General features: G+C 38.1%; 1 protein-coding gene across 1 annotated transcript in view; it reads left to right on the forward strand.

Annotated features, from left to right (window-relative positions):
• Positions 1-13468, forward strand: part of hip1 (huntingtin interacting protein 1) — a 40283-nt gene that overhangs the window by 10837 nt on the left and 15978 nt on the right. Inside the window, exons 6-14 of the mRNA XM_016268551.1 lie at positions 253-310; positions 440-515; positions 906-1049; positions 1139-1236; positions 1350-1422; positions 1991-2174; positions 4550-4638; positions 7272-7388; positions 7486-7587. Of these exons, the coding sequence (XP_016124037.1) occupies positions 253-310; positions 440-515; positions 906-1049; positions 1139-1236; positions 1350-1422; positions 1991-2174; positions 4550-4638; positions 7272-7388; positions 7486-7587 (941 nt within the window). The remainder of the gene's footprint in view (positions 1-252; positions 311-439; positions 516-905; positions 1050-1138; positions 1237-1349; positions 1423-1990; positions 2175-4549; positions 4639-7271; positions 7389-7485; positions 7588-13468) is intronic.

Below are 13468 nucleotides of genomic sequence, written 5' to 3' on the forward strand. Positions count from 1 at the left end.
CATTTTCCTGCAGTGTGAACATAGCCTAACATATGTAATGCTTAATCAGATACAGGTCGGATATTTTGCAATGTGACCACACTCTGAACTTAGTTTTTATTTATTTATTTCTTACTATACTTGTATATTGTAGTAGGGAAGTTGTATTTGTTTTGTATTTGGTGTTGTTCCTTTGGCTATTATAACAAAATGTAATCAAAATAGAATGTAAAATAGTGCACGCTCTCAGTCTTGTGCACTCTTGTCTTCCAGGTCTGCCGGCAGATACTCTGCAGGGCCACAGGGATCGCTTCCAGGAGCAGTTTAAGAAGTGAGTCTGTCAGTCACTATCCAGTCAGAACAGCTACCATGATGAGTTACACAGACTGCCACTATTTTATTCTTTTGTCATTTCTCACTCTTTCAATATTTTCCTTTCACTCCGTTTCTCTCTCTCCAGGCTGAAGAGTCTGTTCTATCGCTCCAGTAACCTGCAGTATTTCAAGAGACTGATTCAGATCCCACAACTTCCTGAGGTGAGACTCCTGCATACCAAACAGATTCCTGCCTGACCTGAGTCCAAAAATACAGCTAGTGGAAAGAAATTATGTAACTCATTTACATATCTGCCTGCTTAGTTTTCTAGCGTCAGGATTTTCAGCTGGACTCCATGAAGATACTGCAGGCTGCCCTATAACAACATATTTTCCTTCAATTTGCATGTCATTTTAAATTAAAATGAAAGGCAAAGTGAGCTACTTTTTCATTTGTTTGAGCTTCATGATCACAACATAGTGACTTCAGCTCAACCAATGGCATGAGACTAGGGTGGTGTTGTCTGTTTTCTCAACCAGTAAGGAAGGGTTTTGGGAAAAACGGTTTGAAAACACATTCCAGTAGTTTCCTTTCTTCACATTTCTCTTCAGAATCCACCAAACTTCCTGCGGGCGTCAGCCCTCTCCGAACACATCAGTCCAGTGGTGGTGATTCCGGTGGAGTCTTCGTCCCCTGAGAGTGAACATGTAGCAGAGACAGAAGACCTGGTGGACACGGACATCCCACCTTTACCGGTAACACACACACTCTCACTATCCAAAACTCTCTGTATACTTTCCTTTTAACTTGAGTTTCTAAAGACAGATTTTTTTCTCTCCATTAGAGCACTGTGGACAGCAAATTTGACGACCTCTTTGGCACCTCAGCTGCTACAGACCCGTTTAACTTCAACAGTCAGAACGGCATGCGTAAAGATGAGAAGTAAGTCTTGGAAATACTGTTGGAGAATATAATTAATAAGTTATAGGAAACTCTTTGCGTTTATTAGAACATATTATAACATAGGACTCATGAACATGTATCTCTCATCTCAGAGACCGTTTGATTGAGCAGCTCACAGCAGAGCTACAGGCCCTGAAGGAGGAGCTGGAGTCCTTCAGATTGGAGGTAAAGAGTGGGAGATGAGAGGAGATCAAATTTGATAAGCTACCACTTAAAAGTTTGGAGTCAGTAATATGTGTTTTTTTTAAGAAATTCATATTTTTATTCAGTAAGGATGCATTAAATTGATCAAAAGTAATTGTAAATACATCTGTAATGTTACAAAGGAGTTCTATTTCAAATAAATGTTCTTCTTTAAAAAAAATGTTTTAAGAAAGTGTCATGGTTTCCACAAAAATATTAAGCAGAACAACTGTTTTCCACATTGATAAGAATCAGAAATGTTTCTTGAACATCTATTCAGCATATTAGAAGACTCCAGAAGACTGGAGTAATAATGCTGAAAATTCAGCTTGGCCATCACGGGAATAAATTATATTTTAAAATAAATTACAATAGAAAATAGTTATTTTAAATTGTAAACATATTTCACAATATTACTGTGATTACTATATTTTTGATCAAATAAATGCAGTCTTGATGAGCATAAGACATTTGACTTTTGAAGGGTCATGTACAGTGGAAGAGAAGTGAAAATAAAAGTGACACTAATCATTCTTTTGGTCTTTCTCAGAGTGGCCGTCTTTGTCAAGCACTACGAGGGCGTGTGAACGAGCTGGAGGCGGAGCTTGCAGAGCAGACTCACCTGAAGCAGCAGGCATTGGGTGAGAGCGAGTTCCTGAGGGTGGAGCTAGACGACCTGCGCAGGGTCAAAGAGGACACAGAGAAAGAGCAGCGCAGCCTGAGCGAAATCGAGAGTAAGAGTTTATTGTTGGAACAATTTTCAATACAATACACTGAATTTCTTTTTTTATTTCAAATATTGAATTAAAGTGCCCCGATATGCCTTTTTCGAATATTACCTTTCATGCAGTGTGTCATGTACAGTGGTGTGAAAAAGTGTTGGCCCCCTTCCTGATTTCTTAATTTTTTGCATGTTTGTCGCACTTTAATGTTTCAGATCATCAAACAAAGTTAAATATTAGTAAAAGATAACACAAGTGAACACAACATGCAGTTTTTAAATGAAGGTTTTTATTATTAAGGGAAAACAAAATCCAAAACTACATGGCCCTGTGTGAAAAAGTGTTTGCCCCCTAAACCTAATAACTGGTAGGGTCACCCTTAGCAGCAACAACTGCTGCTCGCAATCGCCTAAACGAATCGTCAGGAATTCGAATCTTATTCTGTTACGGCTCTACGTCACAAAGTAACACATTTGCATAATGTCTGCCCACGTTCTACGTCGCCAACTTGCTTGCCCACAAACAGTAACATTTCTGTGTGGTTAACATCATGTTGAGAAGACGCAGTATCCTAAACTGTAAGAGTAAATTTGTTTTATCACATCTTATAATTACCACAAACTTGTTAACACTTGACACTTACCACTGAGAAATGTCCTGCTCCAGTCGTGCTTGCGAATCAGTCTCTTGTCGATCAGCCAGTTCAACCGTTTCATCATCAGACTCCGGGCTCGAATTGGTAAGGTACAATCAATACCATCTTTTATATGTTTTGACAAGTCTCCAGGGCTGTCATTCCATCATGGCAATGGGCGTTTCGTTTCCTACACGCGCTGTACACGGTAGACCAATCCAGAGCCAATCTCGCAATGGCTCTTACGACCAATCACAAAGGACTGCGCCATCTGACCAATCATAGCAGTGAGGGCTCACAGAAAGGAGGGGTTTAGAGAGACTGATTCTTTGAACTGCTTCGCACGAATCGTTTACGAATCATTTAGAAATTAGGTCAAATTAAATCAATTTTTTTGAGAAAACTAAAGTGTTTTTTGACCTTGCATGCATGCAAACCTGTTTTAGGAGACTCATAAAACAATAGTAGCAACCTTAAAAATGGCATAATAGGGGCACTTAAAATTTTCACGACCCTGTTATGACCCTGGTCATGAACTGCCTTTTTTATTATTTTGTACTATTCTCTGAGGTCCACTGCTATTATTGGCTAACAGTTGTGTATGTTTGCCGGCTTACATTATTCATAGATGGGTGCTGCTGTGATTTAGGGTAAAAACGCATAAATGCTCAGTACATAACAAACGATCAGTTTAACAGACAAAACAATAGTGATCACATAAAAAAAACAGTTACTCACACTTGTGTGTTGCAACATTACTGTTGGATCCTATAGAGTTGTCATAATTATATCCAACAACAAAACACCTCAATCGCTTAATCGGAGACATTCTTGTCTTCCCCTGCACCAGAGTAGACACAATGGTGGACTGATGACAGCTCACTCAGGGCAGGTCTAAGGTAAGACGGCTTTGTCAATCAACTGCCGTGGGAGTGGCCTGTGCAGAACTACGTCATTCTGACAGGAGTCTCAGAACAGCCTGATTTGAGAAAGGGGATTTTAAAATAGGGATTTAAAAAAAACAATTTTTTAAAAGATTTTTATCATTATAGAATGGATGTTTACACACACTTTTTACACGCATTTATGTTCAAACAAACACAAAAGTGAATTTTGCATCCAATGACCCCTTTAATATTTAGAGAACTTGAACTGAGCTGTAAATTAGGCCTTTAAGACAAACCATTGCTCTGTTCCTCTTTCATAAATAAAAAAAAAAAAACTGGCGTTCCTTCCTTTTTGATTTATTTACACCCAGTGGTTCACCTCAAACTGTTGCTTTTTTTGGAACATCAGCAATCATTATATTCTAAATAAAGTGTTACATGATATTAAAGGGATAGTTTCCTCTATACGTTTCTTTTATCTGCTGAACACAAAAGATTATATTTAAAAAAAAATGTTGGTAATCAAACAGTTACTGGTGGCATTGACTATAGTATTTTTATGTACTATACTATAGTAACCAGTCGGTACAGATGCAGGACAGCAGTGCATATTCATTAGACAGTCTGTTTCCTCTCTGGAGCTGAGGAACACAGCCAGAAGGGACTCTAGTTTACTGCAGTCTCCAATCAAACACTAATAAACCATATAGTCCACAGTCCAATTCACCAGCTTGCAGGCCTGTGTTGAGGATCTCAGTGGTGCTAACTGTTCTGTGATGCAGAGAGGAAGGTCTGAGGCATGTCAAGGTTTGTGTTTTTGATACTTAATGTTGATATTTTGGTTGTGTATTTGTGTTTTTTTGTAGGAAAAGCACAAGCTAATGAGCAACGCTACACCAAGTTAAAGGAGAAATACACAGAGCTGGTCCAGAGCCACGCTGACCTGCTGAGGAAGGTAAATTGATGACTCCATTTAGTTAACACACTGCCTGTATATGAATAAATGTGTATTTTTATTGGGCAAATGATCACGTTAATGTATGCAATTATTAATGCATTAAAACGTTTAATGCTGTTTAATATAGACGCTACTGGGTCATTCCGTGTCAACTAAACCAGAGGTCCTCGGCTCAAATTTTTGATTTTGCTAATATTTTTCTGAAGAAAGATAAACATGTATAGTGATGAAAGCCGAAATATTAAATGTTGTGTATGAATATTTACGGAGTAATCCACTTTTTTTTTGTAGAGAGGGGGGGGGGGGGGTCAAAATGAGGGTAATTACAAGAGGGTAAAAATGACAGCATCATAATATTAGTCAAATCTGTTGCAATCTTTGTTGCATAATGTGCCAATGATGACCATTCAAGAATGGCGAAAGAGCCATTTTTTTCTTCAAAGGTTGCATGCCTGTAACTCAAGAAGCATTAAAAATATCTTAATGTCCTTTTAGATATTAGGTCTTTTCCTTTTGGCATCTTCATTTTTAAGGCCTTATATCAGTGGTCTCAAACTCAATTCCTGGAGGGCCACAGCTCTGCAGTGTTTAGCTCCAACCAGCTCCAAACCACTGCTGCTTGGAGGTTTCTAGTAATCCTGAAGACCTTGATTAGCTGGATCAGGTGTGTTTGATTAGGGTTGGAGCTAAACTCTGCAGAGCTGTGGCCCTCCAGGAACACTGTCCTATATGGTTCGGTTCCATAGATATTAGAATTTAGAGTTAACAATTAATCCTGGTCATTCATAATCACACTGTACATTCTTAAACCCTGGGTTACTGTTATTATTTACATATTTGATTGTGTTAACAGTGATGACTAGATAAGCACAAAACCACATTTGGTTTTTGACCATTGAAAATGGTTAGGATACAACAATTTGGCAATGGAGCTTCACTGGGATCTCAATAGCTCTAGGATTAAACCATACAGGGCCTTAAAAATTAAGATTCCAAAAGCAAAGTTTCTTAGGAACCAGAATCTAAAATCATATTAAGATAACTGTAATACTTCTTGAGTTACAGACACCTACATTTTGGAAAAAATTATATTTATGACACCCAAACGGGTATGTCCTACACAGTTGTTTTGATAGAGGAAAACAAGATACATTTCTAGTTTCAGCATTACTTATTCTTCAGACATTCCCATTTAAATACAATAAGTATGAAAATCCCATATCTCTGGGACTGAATGATACAGGGCCTTGAAAATGAAGATTCCAAAAGAAAAGTTTATTAAGAACTAGAATCTAAAATCATATTGTGATATATTTTATACTACTTGAGTTATAGGCATGAAAATTGGAGGAAAAAATTGTGTGCCGTTTCCCCATTTTTTTTAATGGTTACCATTGGCACATAATGCAATAAAGATTGCTAAAGTCAACAGGTTTTACTAATAGACCTACCAATCTCTGAGTAAAAGTAACATTATGATGCTGCCATCTTTCTGAAGTCATTTTTGCCCCCCTGTAATTTTAATTTAATTAAATATTTTTGCTTTCATCACTATTCATGTTTATCTTTCTTCAGAAAAAAAAAAACATTAGCAAAATCCAAAATTTGAGCCAGGGCCCTTTCTGAAATTTGGTTGATTTGACACGGAAATGACCCTACTGTTCAAATTGGGGTCAATAAGCGTTTGAAACAAGTCTCTCATGCTCACAAATGCTGTATTTATTTGATCATAAATACAGAATAAAATGGTAATATTGTGAAATATTATTACAATTTAAAATAACTGTTTTTTATTTTGTAATCTGTTAGATGTCATTTATTCCTGTGATTCAAGGCTGCATTTTCAGCATCATTACTCCAGTCTTCAAAGTCACATGATGCTTCAGAAATCATTCTAATATGCTGATTTGCTGCTCAAACAACATCAATGGTGAAAGCAGTTGTGCTACTTAATATTTTTGTGGAAATAAGTTATTATATACTTACTAGTTTTTTCCCCCTGTTCTGTTAATTCTTTAGTTAATTAACAGAAAATTCAAAAGAACAGCATTTACTTGAAATAGTTTTTTTGTAACATTATATAAACGTCTTTACTGTCACTTTTCATCAATTTAATGCATCATTGCCAAATAAAAATAAAAATAAAAATATATAATTTAATATTTTTCATAAAATTTTTCACATTTCCTTCACACTGAAAATGAAAGGTCAAGCACATTGGGTTGTGGGATACAATATCTCACTCAGCATGCTTGTTTTGGCAAATGCAGTCAGTATTCTGTGTTTCTGTGTAGATAGTAGATGGTGAATTTGCATACTGCAGAGACACGGTGTGCACACTACATACTGCTGACTTGAGCTCCAGTGTCAGGCCTGTCAGTAAACCTGCAGGTGGTTTAGCTCCTTCCCCAGACTTTTTTCCCTGCAGACTCTACTCCATTACTTGCACAGATGAAACTTGTTCCTCTGCCACGCTTAAAGGCTGTTATCACACTCGTTCCCATTCAGCAGCATGCTCTGATCCCACCACTGAGACATCTGACAGTGGGTGCCATGTCCTTGGGAAAAGAACTGGGTCAGCCAAGAGTCTGGGCTCTGTGCTAAACTGTACATGTCTATGTGTTTCACAGAATGCTGAGGTGACGCGTCAGATGACGGTTGCCCGTGCCGCCCAGGATGAGGTTGAGAATGTGAAAAAAGAGATGCAGGACAGAGTGAAAGCTGCTCAGGATACTGCCAGTCAGGAGGTTGGACACACACACACACACACACACTCCCTCTGCCTGATGTATCCGTAGTTTGCTTGTCTTACACGTCCCTATCCTCCTGTATGTGCATGAGTAGGAGAAGGCTCAGTTAGAGCAGCTTCAAGCTCTACAAGCCGAGCTCATGTCCAGCAGATCTGAGCTAGAGACCCTGAAGAGTGCCGTCACCTCCTCCCAACAGGTGGGACCTCACCTTCTACACATCATTCTCTTCCTCTTCACCTCTGTCACGAAACCATCTGCATTCCTTGTCCTAATACTTTATAAAGGGTTATGAACTGCATTCTTTTTTTATTTTGTAATGTTCTCTTATAAAGGTCCACTTATAATGTTAGCAAGAATTGTACATCAAAAAACACTATACACCTTATTTTTCAACGCAGAAGTAAGCCTATGGGCGAGATTTCTGGTTCATTAGCCGCTGTAGGGAAAAAACGAGAAGAATAACAACGTGCAGTAAACGGTAAAACTGTTTGCACTACAAACCAGTGTGTTCATAATTAAGATAATACATTAAAATAACATGGTAAGACACCAGTTTGCAATATCAAGCAGCAAAACGAGCGGTTTTGTACAGCTAAAATAGCTGGAAGTGAATAAGACTGGAAGCAAGACCCATAAAATTTTTTTCATTTTAAGACCCATTTTTACCGGAAGAATAAGGTGGATAATTTAAAATGAATAGGCTATTTTCTCTTAGAAACGCATGATAGGGAAGCTGCATTTAAGACTTGGACGTGAAAGCTGACAGCCATGATTGGCTAACAATTTTGCTTATTAAAATAATAGATGGACATTGCTGTGATGTTCTTTGAAAACAGTATGTGTCATTGTGGTTAAAAATGTATAAATACTCTATACATATCAAACAATCTGTAACAGACAAAGCAATAGTGACACATGGCAAAAGCATTGTTACTCACACTTGTGAGTTGGGACATTACCAGATTCTTTGAGCAATGCCAAGTGCGAAACCATTTCAAACACAATAAACACCTTTTATACAGACCTCTTATTAGCTAGCTGTACATAATCCTTGGATGAATCTCTATCATTTTCTTGCTTGAGTAATCCTGTCTTTCATATTTACTCGCCTACTCCTACGTGCATGAATGGGTGGGCGGGGCTAAAGAGACGATGTAGAAGTAGGCGTTGATCTTTTGTCACACTATGACATCATATTGAGATGAAATATGAAACGAACCGCCGTTTTAGCAGCTTGGTTTCAACAAAGGCTGTTTTTGGACTAACGTGAAAGTTTTAAGTTATGAAACTTACACACAATGTTTTTGTAGTACAATTAACTCTTACGTTCAAAAGATGAAGGAAAATTTAATTTCTCAGTTCATCAACCTGTTGTAGACGAATCTTCACGCTCTTCCATACATCCCTTTTCAGCTCTCAGCCCAGCCACAGAATCTATTTATCACTGTCTCTGCGGTTAGTCCAGTGCAGGTGGACATGGTGATTCTGTGTTGGTGTGTTGGGGGCCAGAGTATGTGAGCGGAGCGAGGAGTGGAGCGGCGTGATTTTGCCTGGAGCTAGGAGCGGATTTTTTGAAAGTCAGAGCATTGAGGCTTTCACTCGCTCCGAGAACGCTCCACTACCGCTCCGTCACGAGCACAATTTCAAATTATGCCAACTCACGCATTAAACATAATTAGTTAACTTGTCAGATATGTGGATCACATATGAAGGTTAAAATGGCGATGGACGAGTGCGGGAGGTTAAAGCATGTTGTAAATTGTACAGTTTGTTAATCTCCGCTCTAAACTAATGTGCTGCTACATTGCTGGACACGGACAGAACACACAAGCTCGCACATAACGTACAGATCGCGCTCATACATTCAGGAATAAAGAAAATTTGGTCAACGCTGTCCTGTGATTTATCGGCTTAAAAATGGAAAAGTTACAGCATATTCTTTCTGTTTCTGAAGTAACTACCCTCAGCTTCGTCATAATAGAGAGATGTTGCACAGACAAGTAAGCTAAAGGAGTTAAGCAGTCATTTAATATGGACTTGGGCTAATTGTAGTTCCAATAAACCATGTTAAAATTATTCTTTTAGTATTATGCATTTATTTTTCGTTTAATATAATTTCTGAACAGAACTTTGATTTTTCAAGCATAGTGAAATAATTTAGCCGCGGAGCATTGCTTCTGATCAGTGGAGCGGGAGCGGGAAATGGTGAACCCGGAGCGGAGCAGAGTGATTATTGAATGCTTGGAGCGTGGAGGGAAAATTGTTGCCGCTCCACTCCGCTCACATACTCTGTTGGGGGCTGAATTACCCGAGTTACTGTGTTCAGACTTCATGTGGGAGTTGATATGTCACCCCTCCATCCCACTTCCTTCTGTCACCTGCACACCTGCTGCAGCACCTGACTCAACTCAAGACAACTGTCCTCAAAACACTGACACAGTTTACATCTATAGCATGACTGTTTAACTTTTAATAAGCTTTGAGTGGGGTGCAGGGATGTTTTTGTAGGTCAAAACCCGGAAACGAAGTTGCATCTTAGCGCTTGCAGTTCTGTCGTCTCGAAGCCAATAGGTTTTTGGTTAAACGCCTGAAATAAGGTCTGTGGTTTACATAAGCTCAAGATATTTTGATGTTTTACTCTATGGCATACAATACATCAATACATGCCCTTGTGTTTTTTCAAAGCTTTTACTTGTCTTGAAAAAACTGTTGCTATAAAGTGGCTAAATGGGACTGAAAAGATTGTCAGAGACATTAAATATAATCATTCCAAACAAAATTAATGTTTAATGGCGAGTGACGGTGAAGTCTTGCGACTATGGTGTAGTTTGTTTATATCCTGCATTTAACTTTTTACTTCTGGAGATTGCATCTAGGCTTCAAAATTGGGGTTTTGTTGAGGAAACCAGATTGAGATGCTAATTCTGGGTTGGCCTACAAAATTATGTCAACACTGCAATTTGCAGGTATATGAATACACCCCAAAATGTTACAATTTGGCACATAACTTGCACAGCTTGATAGTGTTTGTCAGACATGACAAATATCCCATTTATCCAAAATATCCCATTTAAAGGGATAGTTTACCCAAAGATAAAAATTTGTCATCAGTTTCTTTCTCTCATGTCGTTCCAAACCACTTCCTTGATTATTTTTGTGTTTTAAATTATTTCTGTGAAAAATAACCAAATTTGCTTTTAAAAATACAAAAAGAAATGCTTAAATTGTGGAAATAAGAAAAGACAATATATGCAGTTATTGAAGAAAGATTAAATGGATAGCATTGAAATAAAGATAGGAATAAAAGTAAAAACACTATATCTCTTAAATTTTCAGTATCTCTCGTTTTTAACCCCCATTCTCTCTTTCTATTTTTGTATTATTTATTTACATTTAAACATTTAGAAGACGCTTTTATCCAAAGCGACTTACAAATGAGGACAATAGAAGCAATCAAACTCAACAAAAGAGCAACGATATGCGAGTGCTATAACAAGTCTCAGTTAGCTTAATGCATTACACGTAGCAAGTTTTTTTTTTAATCATATAATAAATAAAAAGAAAACAGATAGAATAGAAAAAGAATAGAGCAAGCTTGTGTTAGAGGCCTTTTTTTTTGTTAATCAGAACGATATGCGAGTGCTATAACAAGTCTCAGTTAGCTTAATGCATTTCACTTAGCAAGTTTTTTTTTTAATCATATAATAAATAAAAAGAAAACAGATAGAATAGAAAAAGAATAGAGCAAGCTTGTGTTAGAGGCCTTTTTTTTTTGTTAATCAGAAGTCAGAAAGTCAGAATTATAATTGTATAATAAATAAAAAGAAAACAAATAAATAGAATGCAAAACGATTAGAGAAGCAAGTGCTAGTTTTTCTTTCTTTCTTTTTTTTTTTTTAAAGAAAACAAGCCATAAGTAAATAAATAGAGTGCAAGTGGCAAGTTTTTTTTCTTATAAAGAATAGAATTAGAATAGAGAGTGCTAGAGTTAGAGGGTCAAATAAAGATGGAAGAGATGTGTTTTTAGCCGATTCTTGAAAATGGCTAAGGACTCATAATAAATAAAAAGAAAACAAATAAATAGAATGCAAAACGATTAGAGAAGCAAGTGCTAGTTTTTCTTTCTTTCTTTTTTTTTTTTTAAAGAAAACAAGCCATAAGTAAATAAATAGAGTGCAAGTGGCAAGTTTTTTTTCTTATAAAGAATAGAATTAGAATAGAGAGTGCTAGAGTTAGAGGGTCAAATAAAGATGGAAGAGATGTGTTTTTAGCCGATTCTTGAAAATGGCTAAGGACTCAGCTGCTCGGACTGAGTTGGGCAGGTCATTCCACCAGGAGAGAACATTTAAAGAGAGAAAGTGATTTTGTGCCTCTTTGGGATGGCATAATAAAGCACCGTTCACTTGCAGAACGCAAGCTTCTAGAGGGCACATAAGTCTGAAGTAATGAATTTAGGTAAAGGGGTGTAGAGTCAGTGGTGGTTTTGTAGGCAAACATTAATGCCTTGAATTTTATGCGAGCAGCTATTGGTAGCCAGTGCAAACTGATGAACAGAGGTCTGACGTGCATTCTTTTCGGCTCGTTAAAAATTAAAGGGGTCATATGATGTTGCTAAAAAGAACATTATTTGGTGTAATGAAATGTGTTTATGCGGTTTAAGGTTAAAAAAACACATTATTTTCCACATACTGTACGTTATTTTTTCTCCTCTATGCCCCGCCTTTCTGAAACGCGTCGATTTTTACAAAGCTCATCGGTCTGAAAAGCGAGGTGTGCTCTTATTGGCCAGCTATCCAGTGTGTTGTGATTGGCCGAATACCTCAAGCGTGCGACGGAAATGTTATGCCCCTTACCATACTGTGATGCCGTGTCCCGGCCGGAGCGATGAAACAAAAAAAATTCAAACCCATTATAAACGAGGCATTTGTTGCATCCAGTGGGGACATAATTACGGATTATAATGACTTATACTGTCTTTTTACGCGTTGCGTTACATCGTGTCGCGTAAAAATAAAACCATGTCTGCATTTGTGATCGGAGAAATTACAAACAACAAGCGCTACTCTACACTGCTCAAAACTCACATTTTAATCATCAGTGGCAAATTCTTTAAATATGAAAACGTACTTACAGTCTGTGAGTCAGAACAGCTGGCATTGTATTCTACTCTCCCAAGATCAGGAAACCGTCCTCCATAAAATGTGCTGCACACAACTGAATATTTGGGTTGTACTGTTCTGGAACAGTGTTGTAAATACAACTTAACCACTGATTTCTAGTCGTGTCCTCTTTTGGAAGGCCAAACAAAGTAGTTTCACTTTCACAACCTCGGACTGGACTCCGCTTCGTCCACAATGAAAGCCGATCCGGCAATCATGATGTTGAATAAAGCAAATCTGCAGGACCGGACAGTTTTAGCAATGTGGTCAGAGAAAGCCAGCTGATCATCAATCATAACTCCAAGGTTTCTGGCTGTTTTTGAAGGAGTTATGGTTGATGTGCCTAACTGGATGGTGAAATTGTGATGAAACGAGGTTTGTTGAAACCACAAGCAGTTCTGTCTTAGCCAGGTTGAGTTGAAGGTGATGGTCCATCATCCAGCAAGAAATGTCTGTTAGACAATCTGAGATGCGAGCAGCTATCGTCGACTCATCAGGATGGAATGAGAGGTAGAGTTGAGTGTCATCAGCATAGCAGTGATATGAAAAGCCATGTTTCTGAATGACAGAACCTAGTGATGCCATGTAGACAGAGAAGAGCAGTGGTCCAAGAACTGAGCCCTGAGGCACCCCAGTAGTTAGATGTTGTGACTTGGACACCTCACTTCTCCAAGATATCTTGAAGGACCTATCTGAGAGATAAGACTCAAACCACTGGAGTGTGGTTCCTGAGATGCCCTTTGCCAATAGGGTTAACAGGAGGATCTGGTGGTTAACCATGTCAAAAGCAGCGGACAGATCCAGCAAGATAAGTATCGAAGATTTGGAATCTGCTCTTGCCAGTCTTAGGGCTTCAACAACTGAGAGCAAGGCAGTCTCGGTTGAATGTCCACTTCTGAAACCAGACTGGTTGCTGTC

Source organism: Sinocyclocheilus grahami, unplaced genomic scaffold (assembly GCF_001515645.1).
Source record: "Sinocyclocheilus grahami isolate Dianchi unplaced genomic scaffold, SAMN03320097.WGS_v1.1 scaffold46.1, whole genome shotgun sequence".
Lineage (NCBI taxonomy): Eukaryota > Metazoa > Chordata > Actinopteri > Cypriniformes > Cyprinidae > Sinocyclocheilus > Sinocyclocheilus grahami.